General features: G+C 41.6%; 1 protein-coding gene across 2 annotated transcripts; it reads right to left on the bottom strand.

The window, feature by feature from the left end:
* Window positions 1–467: 467 nt before the first annotated feature.
* PTH (parathyroid hormone) lies at window positions 468–10859 on the bottom strand. Of its 2 annotated transcripts, XM_070073165.2 has the most exons (4): window positions 10726–10859; window positions 3917–4137; window positions 1182–1272; window positions 468–1064 (listed from the first exon to the last, which is right to left on the bottom strand). In XM_070073165.2, exons 3-4 carry the CDS (start codon window positions 1265–1267, stop codon window positions 803–805), a joined length of 348 nt encoding a protein of 115 aa, XP_069929266.1. In that variant the 5' UTR covers window positions 1268–1272; window positions 3917–4137; window positions 10726–10859; the 3' UTR covers window positions 468–802. The 2 variants fall into 2 exon arrangements, with proteins under 2 accessions (XP_069929266.1, XP_069929268.1); XM_070073167.2 differs by lacking the exons at window positions 3917–4137; window positions 10726–10859 and having other exon boundaries at window positions 1182–2026.
* Window positions 10860–13224: the final 2365 nt, after the last annotated feature.

The raw sequence follows: 13224 nt of genomic DNA, 5'->3' as shown, positions 1-13224 counted from the left end.
TTCTCTTTCTCTCTCTCTCTCTCTCTCTCTCTCTCTCTCTCTCTCCTTTTGTGTGTCTCTGCCTTTCAAATCAAATGAACATAAGTTAATTAATTTTTTAAGATAAGTAGAAGTGAGAAGTCAGTCATCAGGAATACTGATTACATTTTTAAGATAAATGTATGTGGGCCTGCTGTACTGAACCAAATAGAATACAGTGGATTTATGGAGACACAAAGACTTGTGCATTCAAATTTCAAACCACTTTCTTTTCATAAATTAAAAGGTCAATAATATCTAACTAGTGGCCCTGTTACTTTGATAATATTAAAAGAATGATATTAGAATTTCAAACTGTGAGACATATATTTTGAAAAAGCATTTTGCATTATTCTAGCTTGTCGTGATCAACTTAAACTAAAGGATGTCAGTCATAACGAAAAGACATACTTGTAACAATAAGAAATAATTTCATACATTTAGAATTATAGTCATTAAATTTTTATTTTGCACTGTAATAAGAGAAATTAAAATATGCAAATTTATTCTTTTATTAGTTACGCAATAACATACTTGGAAAAGAATAAACAATAGAACTAGATTAATTAAAAGAGCTCTCAAATGAATAAAAGCAGAATCAAAAGAAACAGTTAAAATTGCAATTGTCGCAGATGGCACTGGATTACACATCAAGCTTGGTATCATTAGAAATCCTTGCACTTGGCAATCTTAATAGCGGTTGGAAAAGTTAGCAGCAAGTAGTACTGTTGCCCAGCATCGTTGCTCTGGCACTGCTAGAGCAGTGCTCGGATCGCATCTGTTGTCATTGGGATTTAGCTTTCACTAACACATCCACGTCAGCTTTGTCTGCTTCGCCAAGACTTTTGTGATGGCTGTCAACTGAGACATTGTCTTCCTTTTTTCGAGGCCTCTGGGAACCCCCTTCTCTGGGAGCTAGAGGAACTCTGAGGCCAATAAAATTGTGCACCTCCTGCATCTTCTTCCGCAGCCATTCTACCCTCTCCATCACTGTGAGATGTTTGCCCAGGCTGTGCATGAACTGTATTTCACTCACAGCTCTCTTCCTGGGAGAGAAGAGAAGAGAGGGTCATCCCATGAGCACTCCGCTTCCATATCATAAAGCCAGCCTTAACAATGCAGTTCCCATGCCCTCACCATGAAGAATGGGCCACAGTACTTACTGCACAGGTTTCCCATCCAATTTGGCAAGAAAACAAATTGCAAACATGACAATCATTACTTTAGCCATGTCTTGAGCAGACATCATCTTCTCTAAAAGGAAAGCAAAATAGAGACATTTTAACATGTTTTTCATATTTCAAACTATATAAATACATATTTGTAGCTTACCTTAATAACCATACCACACACACAGCATGACACTGGGTTGGTTTCCATGAGAGCCTTTTGGAATCAGTCTCTATTTTATGGATATGTTAGTACAAATACAAATATTTGATATAGAATTTAGATTAGGGATGCTTTCTTAGTATATTTCTGAGATTTTTTTGCACATTTTAGTATGTGAATTTTCAGCAATGAGAAGATGAAAGATCTTAGTTTTGAGAATTTCCTCTCACATTTTATGTTGGTTATTCCTAGATGGTTATAATTTGCTTGAAAATGGCTAATTCTCTTAATTAGGTAAATTGTCAACACTGTTTATTTACTTAGCCAATCCTTTTTTCATAGGTAAACTTCTTTTCAGGTACTACAATGATAACTCTAAATACCAAATTAATAAGCTCTGATTTAGAGTTTTTTTGAATTAACACACACTTCCCCTGGCATTGAAAAGACTGTCACAGCATTTAAATATCATAGAATTAGGGCCGGTGCTGCGGCTCACTAGGCTAATCCTCCACCTTGCGGCGCCGGCACACCGGGTTCTAGTCCCGGTCGGGGCGCTGGATTCTGTCCCGGTTGCCCCTCTTCCAGGCCAACTCTCTGCTGTGGCCAGGGAGTGCAGTGGAGGATGGCCCAAGTGCTTGGGCCCTGCACCCCATGGGAGACCAGGAGAAGCACCTGGCTCCTGCCATCAGATCAGCACGGTGCGCCGGCCACAGTGCGCTGGCCGCGGCGGCCATTGGAGGGTGAACCAACGGCAAAGGAAGACCTTTCTCTCTGTCTCTCTCTCTCACTGTCTACTCTGCCTGTCAAAATAAATAAATAAATAAATATAATAGAATTGTTTATTATGTGTATTTCAAGCTTCAGTTCTTAATAAAATGCTTATCTGAATTTATTTTTCCAATTCATTTTATTAGGAACTATTTTTAAAAATTTATTTATTTGGAAGGCAGAGTTCCAGAGACAGAAAAAGATCTTCCATCCACTGTTTCGTTCCCCAAATGGGGGCTGGGCCAGGCTGAAGCTGGGAGCCAGGAGGTTCACTGGAGTTTCCCACATGGGTGCACTTGGGCCATCTGCTGCTGCATACCCAGGCACATTAGTAGGGAGCTAGACCAGAAGTGGAACAGCTGGGACTCATGTCACCCGTGGGGTATGTCAGCATCGCTGGCCATGGCTTAACCCACTACGCCACAACACCAGCCCTAGCAGCTATGTTTTAGCAAAATTTTAGCACCTCTTTTTGCTCAATAAACTTCTTATTTCACTATAAAATAGTCATGCCTTAATCTGCATTTCAATCATTGCAAATGCTGTTACTATAGAAGTTCTTCTAAAAGCTCAGAGATCTACCTTCCAACATACACATGGAGGAGTGTGGTACTTCTACTTTGAAGAGAAACTATATCATTTAGAAATAATGTAACAAACATAAAAGCCTGCCACATTTCTGTTCACTATATAATAATATGGGGGCAGTAAAGGAACTTTTTCGTTTAGGTTAGAAACATGCCAGGTAGCAGGAGGACAGCAACACTGGTTTCTAATCCTGGCTCTGTCACATTCAGCTACGACCTCTGACATCTCTCTGTTTTGCTTCTTTGCTCTTAATGGGGGAGATAGGCTTCTTAGAAGAATATCACAGGGGCCAGCGCTCTGGCACAATGGGTTAATGCCCTGGCCTGAAGCGCCAGCATCCCATATGGGTGCCGGTTTGAGACCTGGCTGCTCCACTTCCTATCTAGCTCTCTGCTATGGCCTGGGAAAGCAGTAGAAGATGGCCCAAGTCCTTGGGCCCCTGCATCTGCGTAGGAGACCCAGAAGCAGCTCCCAGCTCTTGGCTTTGGATGGGCACAGCTCCAGCCGTTGTGGCCAATTGGGGAGTGAACCAACAGATGGAAGACCTCTCTCTTTCTCTGCCTCTCCTCTGTCTGTGTAACTCTCACTTTTGAATAAATAAATAAATCTTTAAAAAAAAGAATATCACAAAAAAGAGTGGAAAAGTGGTTGTTAAACATCCTTAAAAATTCATGTACAATTTTCAGCATAGGAAATTAGAAAAAGTTGTTATTTGTGTAAAGGAAATAATTATTCAGTAACAAAACTGAGTTTATCCAACTTTAGTATTCAGATTAAGCCCCAACAAGCAATTAAGGATACCATCAATGTAAGGCATTTCCTACTCTGCAGGAAAAACTGAATTTTAATTCTGCTTAATGAATTTATAATGATTATTTAAATCAGAAATGTTCAATTTACTGTCAGCCTATTTTATTTCAAAATTTTGATAGACTGCTAAAATGTCAGATTTTGATTATTTTTTCCTGAAATTTCAAATGAGTTTAGAAAAAGCAAAATATCTAATCAGAAAGATGCATAATTTAAGAACATTTTAGCATTAATTTCTGTATTGTTGCATTTAATCTTTAAAATAATTCAACCTCATTTAAAGATTTTACTGTGAACGAACAACATATTTGTAGAAAATGGTCTAACACAATTGTTTGGTTATCAAAATTCTCATTTATCTTGTTTTAAAAACAAGATAAAATCGCAGGGGACTCACCCGACAATGTCTTAGGACAAGGGCTTCTTTCAGGTGAGTGGCAGCGGATGCTCTATGAATGTCGAGTCGACGTGACAATGCCGATGGAGTGCAGTGCAGAGCAGCCAACGGGACATTCACGACAGGTCTCTGGCCCTCTGAGAAAAGCTTTTTATTCTCCCAGATCTTGCCACTCCCAGCTCTCAGAAGGTCAAATGTGGGATCACAGCAGCACACAACCCCTACTGGGCAGGACCCACCCCTCTTAAGTTTTAGATTATTGGATATGAAAAGGAAAATAGTACCGGACCGGGAAAAGTGCTTACACGAAGATTTCTAACAAGTATTGAACTTTACTTCAGAGAAAAATTCGACTAGGTTGATGAATCTGAATTCATACCTTTAAAAAGCCTGATTTCAAAGATTTGTGACTTATCATGTTACCTTAAAGTAAAATTTGAAAATAAGTGTATTTGTTATAATCCTACTATTGACACAGTTGTTATGACAAGCAGTCATATGAGCTATGCTAACTTTATAAACCATTCTCAACAAATTCATATCAGTCACTCTAGTCATATTTCAAAAACTATAGTATTTTTCCTAAAGAAAGTGTTAAAAATAATCATAAAATGTTCTTAGGGCATAATTCCTCTTATAAGCTTCAAAAGTGAAGTTATTCTAAAATTCATTTAACTGGGGTTGCCGCTTTGGGGTAGCAGGTAAAGCAGCAGCCTGCAGTGCCGGCATCCCATGTGGGCACCGGTTCGAGGCTTGGCTGTACCACTTCCAATAGTGCTCACTACTATGTCCTGGGAAAGCAGTGGAAGATGGCCCAAGTCCTTGGACCCCTGCACCCGCATGGGAGACCTGGAAGAAGCTTCTGGCTCCTGGCTTCAAATCGGCCCAGCTCCAGGCATTGCAGCCATTTGGGAAGTGAACCAGCAAATGGAAGACCCCCCTCGCCCCACTTTGCCTCTGTCTCTGTCACTCTACCTTTAAAATAAATAAACAAACCTTTAAAAATCATTTAATTTACATTCCATTTATACATTTTAATCTGCAATAACATTTCTGAAGCACTAACACTATATTAGACACTACATGCATTATTTACTAAGCCTTCATAGAGGTGCCTTAAAGTAGGTATTATTATTCCCATTTTCACCTGAGGAAAATTAGACTTGGAAAGTGGAGAAGATGGAATTTAACAAAGGTCTTTATGACTCCAGAGCCATTGGATTCTCAGTATCCTAGTTTCCCATTAAAATATGGCCCTTCTTTGACCTCCAGTCTTCTTGGGCTTAATTTGCGTAAGCCCTTGGTAAACTCTCTGTCCAGGGATTGGGGTTTGAATCTCAATTTTTCCAACTGATGATTGAAGTCCTGCTCCAAAATTGAATGGCAGCCTTCTGTTGCCACTCACTTCTCCAGTTCCAATAATTGCAACAGCCTGGTCCTCATCTATCAGAACCCCCTGAATGCCCTTGATGTCTCTGGGGCTCATTTAGAAAACTTGCTGCCTATCTAAAGAGCCCATTCCAGAGTTGGGTCAGTGCCCTTAGCTCAGGTCCTGCTCAAGCTTCAAGTCACCACTTTTCCTACTACTCACTGTCAAGGTTTGACTCTACTTCAAGTAAGAGTCAGTACAAGTTTAAACAGTAACTATATGGAGTCTAGAAAGAGAGCTATATATTACTTATGCTCTGGGAAATTCTCTACCCTGGATAAACCTCAGTTAGAGTGTAATCCCATGGTCCATTTTAGAAATATTAGGGACAAATTGGGACACACCCTGAAGATACACACCAGTTTGGTGAAATGTTAAAAAATGTGACATATGAGGAATAGCTGAATGAAAATGGGAATAAAAAAAAAACTCAGGAAAAGAAAAGACTTACAATGAGTATTCATTTGTTTAAAAACTGCATTGACTATCTACTATCTGCAAGGACTGTGTTTGTCACTAAATTATTGAGAGACAAGACTTGTTCTCAACTCTAACACTTAACTTTAATGTGATGGTGTTCTAATTAGAGATAGGAACAGGGGCCAGCACCGTGGCTCACTTGGTTAATCCTCTGCCTGTGGCGCCGGCATCCCATATGGGCACCGGGTTCTAGTCCTGGTTGCTCCTCTTCCAGGCCAGCTCTCTGCTGTGGCCCAGAAGTGCAGTGGAGGATGGCCCAAGTGCTTGGGCCCTGCACCCCATGGGAGACCAGGAAGAAGCACCTGACTCCTGGCTTCAAACCAGCGTAGCTCCGGCCATAGCGGCCATTTGGGGAGTGAACCAACAGAAGGAAGACTTTTCTCTCTGTCTCTCTCTCTTACTGTCTATAACTCTACCTGTCAAATAAATTAAAAAGAGAGAGAGAGATAGGAACAAAGGCTTATAAAAGTACAGGGGAAGAGTGGATAATACTCCTGGATTTTTTGGAAATTGTTATACTGGGAAGCTGCAGTGTCCTCAAGGGTGATTTTGAGTTTTCTGTGGGAGCAGGTGAGAAAGGACATAAGTAAAATGTGGGCTTCACATTCTGCAAAGGACACTTGACCTTCCCACAAAGAAGAGCTATTGCTGCCAAGATTCATCACATAGTTTATCTGAACCATCAAGGACTGCAGAGGAAATCATTTAAGAATGAGAAGGCTAGGGGCTATGTGGGCATAGGAGGCTGATGACATTGGGAGAGAGAAGAGCTGAGCGTAGGCTTTTGCTTTGCAAAGCTCAGCCTTTCTTTGCAGTCTAAAGTTCTGTGAAGCTAGGAGCAGGCAACCTAGTGTCTTCCTCACACGTGCTGCTACCTCATGGGAAGTTCCATTTGAGACCAATACTTTTTCCTTCCATTTGCTCAAAAGGAATTACAAAATTTTAAACATACAAAAGATTAGAATGACTTTAGGGACTCAGCACCAAGAAGCTTCTAGGGTTGGAAGACCCACTACAGCTCTCCTCATTACATGTGTGGAATACACATTGGATGGTGTCATTTTAAAAAATCTATTGAGGTATGTCATTGGTATACAGAAATGTGTGTATATGTAATGTGTACAATGTGATGAGTCTGGGCATATGCATGCACCCATGAGCACATCACCACATCCAAGGTAACAGATACTTACAACCTCCCCACATTTCTTTGGATTTTCTCCTCACCCTTTTCCAAAGAATATTCAACATGAGACCTGCTCCCATAACAAAATTGAAAGTACACAGCACAGCACTGCTGACTGTAAGTCCTATGTTGCCCAACAGCTGTCTAGGACTTAGTCTGGACAGTGTTCATCTTACAGTGGCTCACTCTTTCTCTTTAAGCCCCTCTGTGGGTTCTCTAGTTACTGAGCTCCGTTTGATCTGTCAGAAAAAACTTCCTGACAGCTTCCCTTTACCAAACCTGCCTGTAGTTACAGACACGGAATAAAATGTTTAAGACATTTTCAAGTATTTTTTGTAGTAATCAGCTCCTTATTTTTCTCTCTCTGTAACCTTTTATTGATGTGCCTTGTGAATGTGGTTCTCTAATAGGCAGCATTTCATGAGTGATTAATCTCTTTACATTCATGGGCTAATATAAACCCTGGGATCCATTACACCTAATCCTTGAAGACCAAAGAAGCAGCCACCCTCACACAGAAGCTATTACTTGTTGCATTTTGTCCATGCTATCAATGCTCTTCCAGCCCTGCGTGTTTATGTGGATTGGAGACGTGTTAAGATGACCTGCACTGTTAGCACAGTGAGAAAGAGGCAGGGAAGGGGTGGGAGTTGAGGAAGGGGGATGCGGCCAGGGGGAATGGTGAGTTACTGGGTACTTAGGATGAGGCAGTCTTTCTAAATACAGGAAGGAACGTCTCTGTCTTGTTACAGTGTAAATCAAGGGCATCACATGGTAATGTCTTTAGATCTTTATTTGAAAAGATTTCTTGTGCAAATAAATGCTTCTGTAGTTTTTTTGTGTGACTTTGAGTCTCCTTCATTTCAAAGCTCCTTGAGGCGTGAGAATTTGGTGTAGCAATTAAGATGCCACTTGGAATGCCCACATACCATATTGTAGTGGCTGGGTTTTAGTCTCATCTCCATTTCCAATTTCAGCTTCCTGCTTATGCGCACCCTGGGAGGCAGCAGGAGATGGCTCAAGTATCTGGGTACTTGAGAGACATGGAAAGGCTGAGTTCCACACTCCTGACTTCAGACTAGTCTAACCTTGGCTATTGCGGCATCTGGGGGAGTGAAACCAGTGGATGGGAGATATCTATCTATCTCTCAATCTCTCACTTCCCCCACCCCTACGTTCAAATACACAAAAAATAAAATTTAAAAGTTCCTTGAAAAAATTTTTTTTTTGACAGGCAGAGTGGACAGTGAGAGAGAGAGAGACAGAGAGAAAGGTCTTCCTTTGCCGTTGGTTCACCTTCCAATGGCCGCCGCGGCCAGCGCGATGCGGCCGGCGCACCACGCTGATCCGATGGCAGGAGCCAGGAGCCAGGTGCTTTTCCTGGTCTCCCATGGGGTGCAGGGCCCAAGCACCTGGGCCATCCTCCACTGCACTCCCGGGCCACAGCAGAGGGCTGGCCTGGAAGAGGGGCAACCGGGACAGAATCCGGTGCCCCGACCGGGACTAGAACCCGGTGTGCCGGCGCCGCTAGGCGGAGGATTAGCCTAGTGAGCCGCGGTGCCAGCCAGTTCCTTGAAATTTAACCTACTTTCATCTTGTATGCTTTAACAAAGAAAGAAGTAGGCTCATTGATAGCCATCTCTCTCTCTCTCTCTTTCTTTTTGAACCATAAGGAAGATGGACAGCCAAAGCAATTTAATCAAGAAGTGAAATCTCAGATTGTCATTACTTTTCCAGTGAGCTGACCAGACCACTGATGTTAGTACTCTTGTTTGATTCTAAATATTTTCTCTTATTGTGTCCTAAATGAAATTATACTTTTCAAACCAAGTGTTCCAATTTGGAGTTCAGATAATATGGTCTCCTCAGTTAATGTGAATCTTCCTCTGGCTTACAGAGAAATATTTCTGCTTTACTCCCCTTTTACTTTGGTAGAGTGTCATGATGCAACTTATGATACTACAAAAATAAACCAATAAAATGACTTTCACATACCTTCTTAATGTTGAGGAGCCTAATTCTTTCCTTTGTTTAATTTTTACATTTTTATTATTTGAGAGACAGATAGACAAGTTCCCATCTGCTAGTTCATGCTCCAAATGCCTATGACAGTTAGAGGGACAAAAACTGGAAGCCACGAACTCAGTGTAGGTCTCCCACATGGGTGGCAGGGACCTGACTATTTGAGCCATCACTGCTGCCTTCCAGCAACTGCATGAGTAGGAAGCTGGAGCCAGAAGCCAGAGCCAGGAATCAAACCCAGGCACTTGGATGTGGGAGTCAGGCATCTTAACTAGTGTCTAACTGCTAGGCCAAATTCCTGCCTCTCCTTTATGTCTTTGAAACATATGGGGAAATAGCAGGGCAGTAAGTATTGATTTCCCAATAATGAAGTTCTAAGTCAAATCACCTGGGTACTCAGATTTCTGGATCAGGAATGCCAATACCATATCCTAAACTATGCTTTCAATTAAATACAGTAAAGATTTCCTGGGCACTTACAGTCAGGCAAGAAACAGTAGCAATTTTGCTGCTTATAACCTTCTTCCTGAATTTTATTGTCACATGACTTTTAAAATTTATGGCCTCTTAACCTTTTAGAGTTTTAAATCCCACATCTTGAAGTAGAATATAGCTTGGAAGGAAAGGGCTTTGGATATGAGCCATCATATGTGAAAGTGCTTTGCATATAATTGGCGGACAAAAAGCGCATGTCAGGGTTGTGAGTTTTGCAGAGCAGTCAAGATGCCTCCTGGGACACCTGTGTTCCATATCAGAGTGCCTGGGTGTCAGTCCTGGCTCCGCTTCCCATTCCATATCTCCTGCTATTGTGCACCCTGGGAGGCAGCAGGTGATGGCTCAAATACATCCACTTAGGAGCCCTGAAATGAGTTTCAGACTCCTGGCTTTGGCCTCGTTCCTCCCTGGCTGCTGCCAGCATTTGGGGAGTGAACCAAAGGATGGAAAATCTCATTCTGTCTCTAACTCTCTGCCTAATATAGCTATGAATAAAATAGAAGTATAAATATAATAATAAATATATTTTAAAAAATGCATGTTGAATCTAAATCTGAAACAAAAGGGTCCCAGGCCCATTCCTTCAGATGGGTCCAACTGGTTCAGCTCATTCCAGGAGTCCCCAGGAATAAACATGGAGAATACTGAACAACTTGGCCCAATCTGCTCTATGCCTTCCAGATTTGTCAACCCGGTTCCAAGAATTCTGAGGTAGAACAGTTATGATGTTCATAAAATCTATTCTGAATTTACTAATGGCACATGAGTTGTTGTAAAAACTTAAACTAAAACTAGGCATATCCTAGATTGTTGCTAACAATGTGTGCTAAATGAGATTGGAGAGTGGACTCTTAATCAAATTAACAAACCAACAGGCAGCCCCAGTAGCTGCGTGCTTCTCACGTCCATGCTGAAGCTTCATGCAGTGGAAACGCTCAGGACCTGGGTGTATAAGATGTGGGCCAAGTCCATAGCTCTGGTATTTACCAGCTGCACAATCCAGGATGCCATTTTACACAACAAAATCTTAGTTTCTACAGAAAAACAGGTATAAACTACCTCCATAGACCTATTTGACAATCATATAGGATAATGTACATGAAAGCACTTTGTCAACTACATAAATAGTATTGATTAGAAGCACAATAACAACATTTTTTATGAATCCTCTTAAAGTAATACAATTCTAGTCTGTACCTTTCCGTTTCCTCTTTGCTGATTTTGGGCATTTCAAACAAATTGGAGAGTTGTTATAAATGATAATCCCAGAATGCTACTGACTTCAACTTCCAACAGTGAAAAGAATCTTCAACATGGCCTAACTGAAAAACAAAACAAAACAAAACAAATGTCCTGAAGAAGGGTCTATGGGAGGCAAAGAGAGGCATGAAGATGAGACTGTATTTCCTGTCCGGGGGCATTTTTCAAAGGTCTAAGGCACAGCAAAGTGTGTTAAAGGCACTGTGCAATTTAATTCCAAACATACTCAAGTGGTTGGTTAATTTGTGAAATCACTTGAAGGGAAGATCAGAGGGGAAACAGCAATATATATGGAATGAGAAGATCTAAGTTCAGATCCTGGAATCACCAGGCTTGACAGATTTATCAAATAAAACATAAAGATGCTCAGTTAAGCTAGAATGATTTCTAATTGCCTATGCATATGTACACTGAGGTAAAAGAAAAATACTGCATGGGAAATACTTACACTAAAAGTATTTCTAGTGAATCTAAAGTAAATTGCAAGTATCTAAATTGTATGCTGCTTTAATTATATTTTCCTGATAATCTGGCTCTTTTTAAAAAGATAAATTTATTTGGCCGGTGCCGTGGCTCACTTGGTTAATCCTCCACCTGTGGCGTCGGCATCCCATATGGGCACTGGGTTCTAGTCTTGGTTGCTCCTCTTCCAGGCCAGCTCTCTGCTGTGGCCCAGGAGGGCAGTGGAGGATGGCAGAATTTAAATCTACATCTCTCATGTCCCTGGCTTTTTTACTTTATATTATACTGCAGAGAGCAATGATCGATTGAATGGAAGCAGAGAATTCACCCAGGATCTGTGTGCTGAGGTTGAGGGCCTGTGTTGGAAGGCATGACACTACAGAGAAAGCGAGGCATACACTCTGACCTTGAGGAAAGTAGGTTCTAGCGTGAGCGACAGACAAGTATGATTTATGATAATACCAGATCCGCTGGGGTGGGGAGGAGGGCAAACGTGACAGTTACTGTAGGTAGTAAGAAGTTTCAAGGTCAGCTGTCTACACTTGTGTGCAGTCTCTGCAGATAGGAAGATTATTTCTTTTTACCTGAATGAGTATTAAAGGATTAACATCTTCACTTCTTTTCAGGTGTAACTAGGATGATATGCACAAGTGGTAAAGCTGACGCTCTTTTATCTAGTATAAAGATTTCTGTCTATAGTTGCTTAGCTGTAAATGATTTGCTTGTCACTAAATAGCTTAGTTGACAATTTGTTTTTAAGCTTGGATTCAGCAAAATACGCATATCATCCATTACTCAAAGTATAATTATATAATGATAGTTATATTTACAAAGCACTTATTATATGTTAAGTACTATTCTTTATTCTCTTTTTATTTATTTGAAAGGGAGAGAGAGAGAGAGAGAGATCCTTCCTCTGCTGGTTCACTCTCCAAATGGCTGCAATGGCTGAGCCAGACCAGGCTGAAGCCAGGAGCCTAGAACTCCACCTGAGTCTCCCACGGGCTACCCTCTGCTGCCCTCCCAGGTACAACAGCAGGGAGCTGGATTGGAAGCAGGGCAGCCAAGACTCAAACCAGTGCTCTGATATGAGATACTGGTGGCTCAACCTGATGCATCACAATCACCACAATGCTGGCCTGCTAAGTACTATTCTTTTTTTTTTTTCTTTCCTTTTTTATTTTAAAAATTCTATTTTATTTATTGCAAAGGCAGAGTTACGGGGGGAGGGATCTTCCATCCATGTGTTCTCTCCTTAAATGGCTGCAATGGGCCAGGCTGAAACCAGGAACCTGGAACTCCAGCCAAGTCTCCCATGTGGGTGGTAGGGGCCCAAGCACTTAGGCCATCCTGCACTGCCTTCCCAGGCACATTATCAGGGAGCTGGATTGGAAGTGGAGCAGCCAGGACTCAAATAGCCAGTCATATGGGATGCAGGCATCCTAGGCAGTGACTTAACCTGCCAAGCCACAACGCTGGCCCCCATGTACTATTTGAAATGCTTAATAAATACCTCACAACAACCTTGAAGTAGGCCTGTTTTACCACCTATTTTATAACCTCTATTTTATGAAGCATAAAAAAGTTAAAAACTTGTCTAGGTTATCCAACTAGTATGTGGCAGAGACATGATTTGAACAGAAGCAGTTTGACTCTAGAACTCATACTTAGGAGCTGGCACTGTGATGCAATGGGCTAAGCTGACACCTGTGATGCCCATATCCCACATCAGAGCACTGGTTTGAGTCCTGGCTGCTCCACTTCTGATCCAGCTCTCTACTAATGTGCCTGGGATGGCAGTGGAAGACAGGCCAAGTGCTTGGGCCCCTAGCACTCATGGGGAGACACAGATGGAGTTCCAGGCTCCTGGCTTTGACCTGGCCCAGTCCTAGCCATTGTGGCCAATTGGGGGAGTGAATGGTAGATCTCTCTTCTCTATCTCTGTCTCTCTCTCTATAACTCTGCCTTTCAAAT

The sequence above is a fragment of the Oryctolagus cuniculus genome, chromosome 1 (genome assembly GCF_051225735.1).
Source record: "Oryctolagus cuniculus isolate XC-2025 breed Fujian yellow rabbit chromosome 1, ASM5122573v1, whole genome shotgun sequence".
Classification (NCBI taxonomy): Eukaryota; Metazoa; Chordata; class Mammalia; order Lagomorpha; family Leporidae; genus Oryctolagus; species Oryctolagus cuniculus.
The sequence above is the reverse complement of the archived record's forward strand: the minus strand, read 5'-3'. Positions and strand labels throughout refer to the sequence as shown.

What these genes read in the sequence shown, in the direction of transcription:
- PTH (XM_070073167.2), bottom strand. Translation starts at nt 1,315, where the DNA reads ATGAAAAACATGTTAAAATGTCTCTATTTTGCTTTCCTTTTAGAGAAG. An exon ending in TTGGATGGGAAACCTGTGCA is followed by an intron (nt 1,065 to 1,181) that starts GTAAGTACTGTG and finishes CTTCTCTCCCAG; the next exon opens with GAAGAGAGCTGTGAGTGAAA.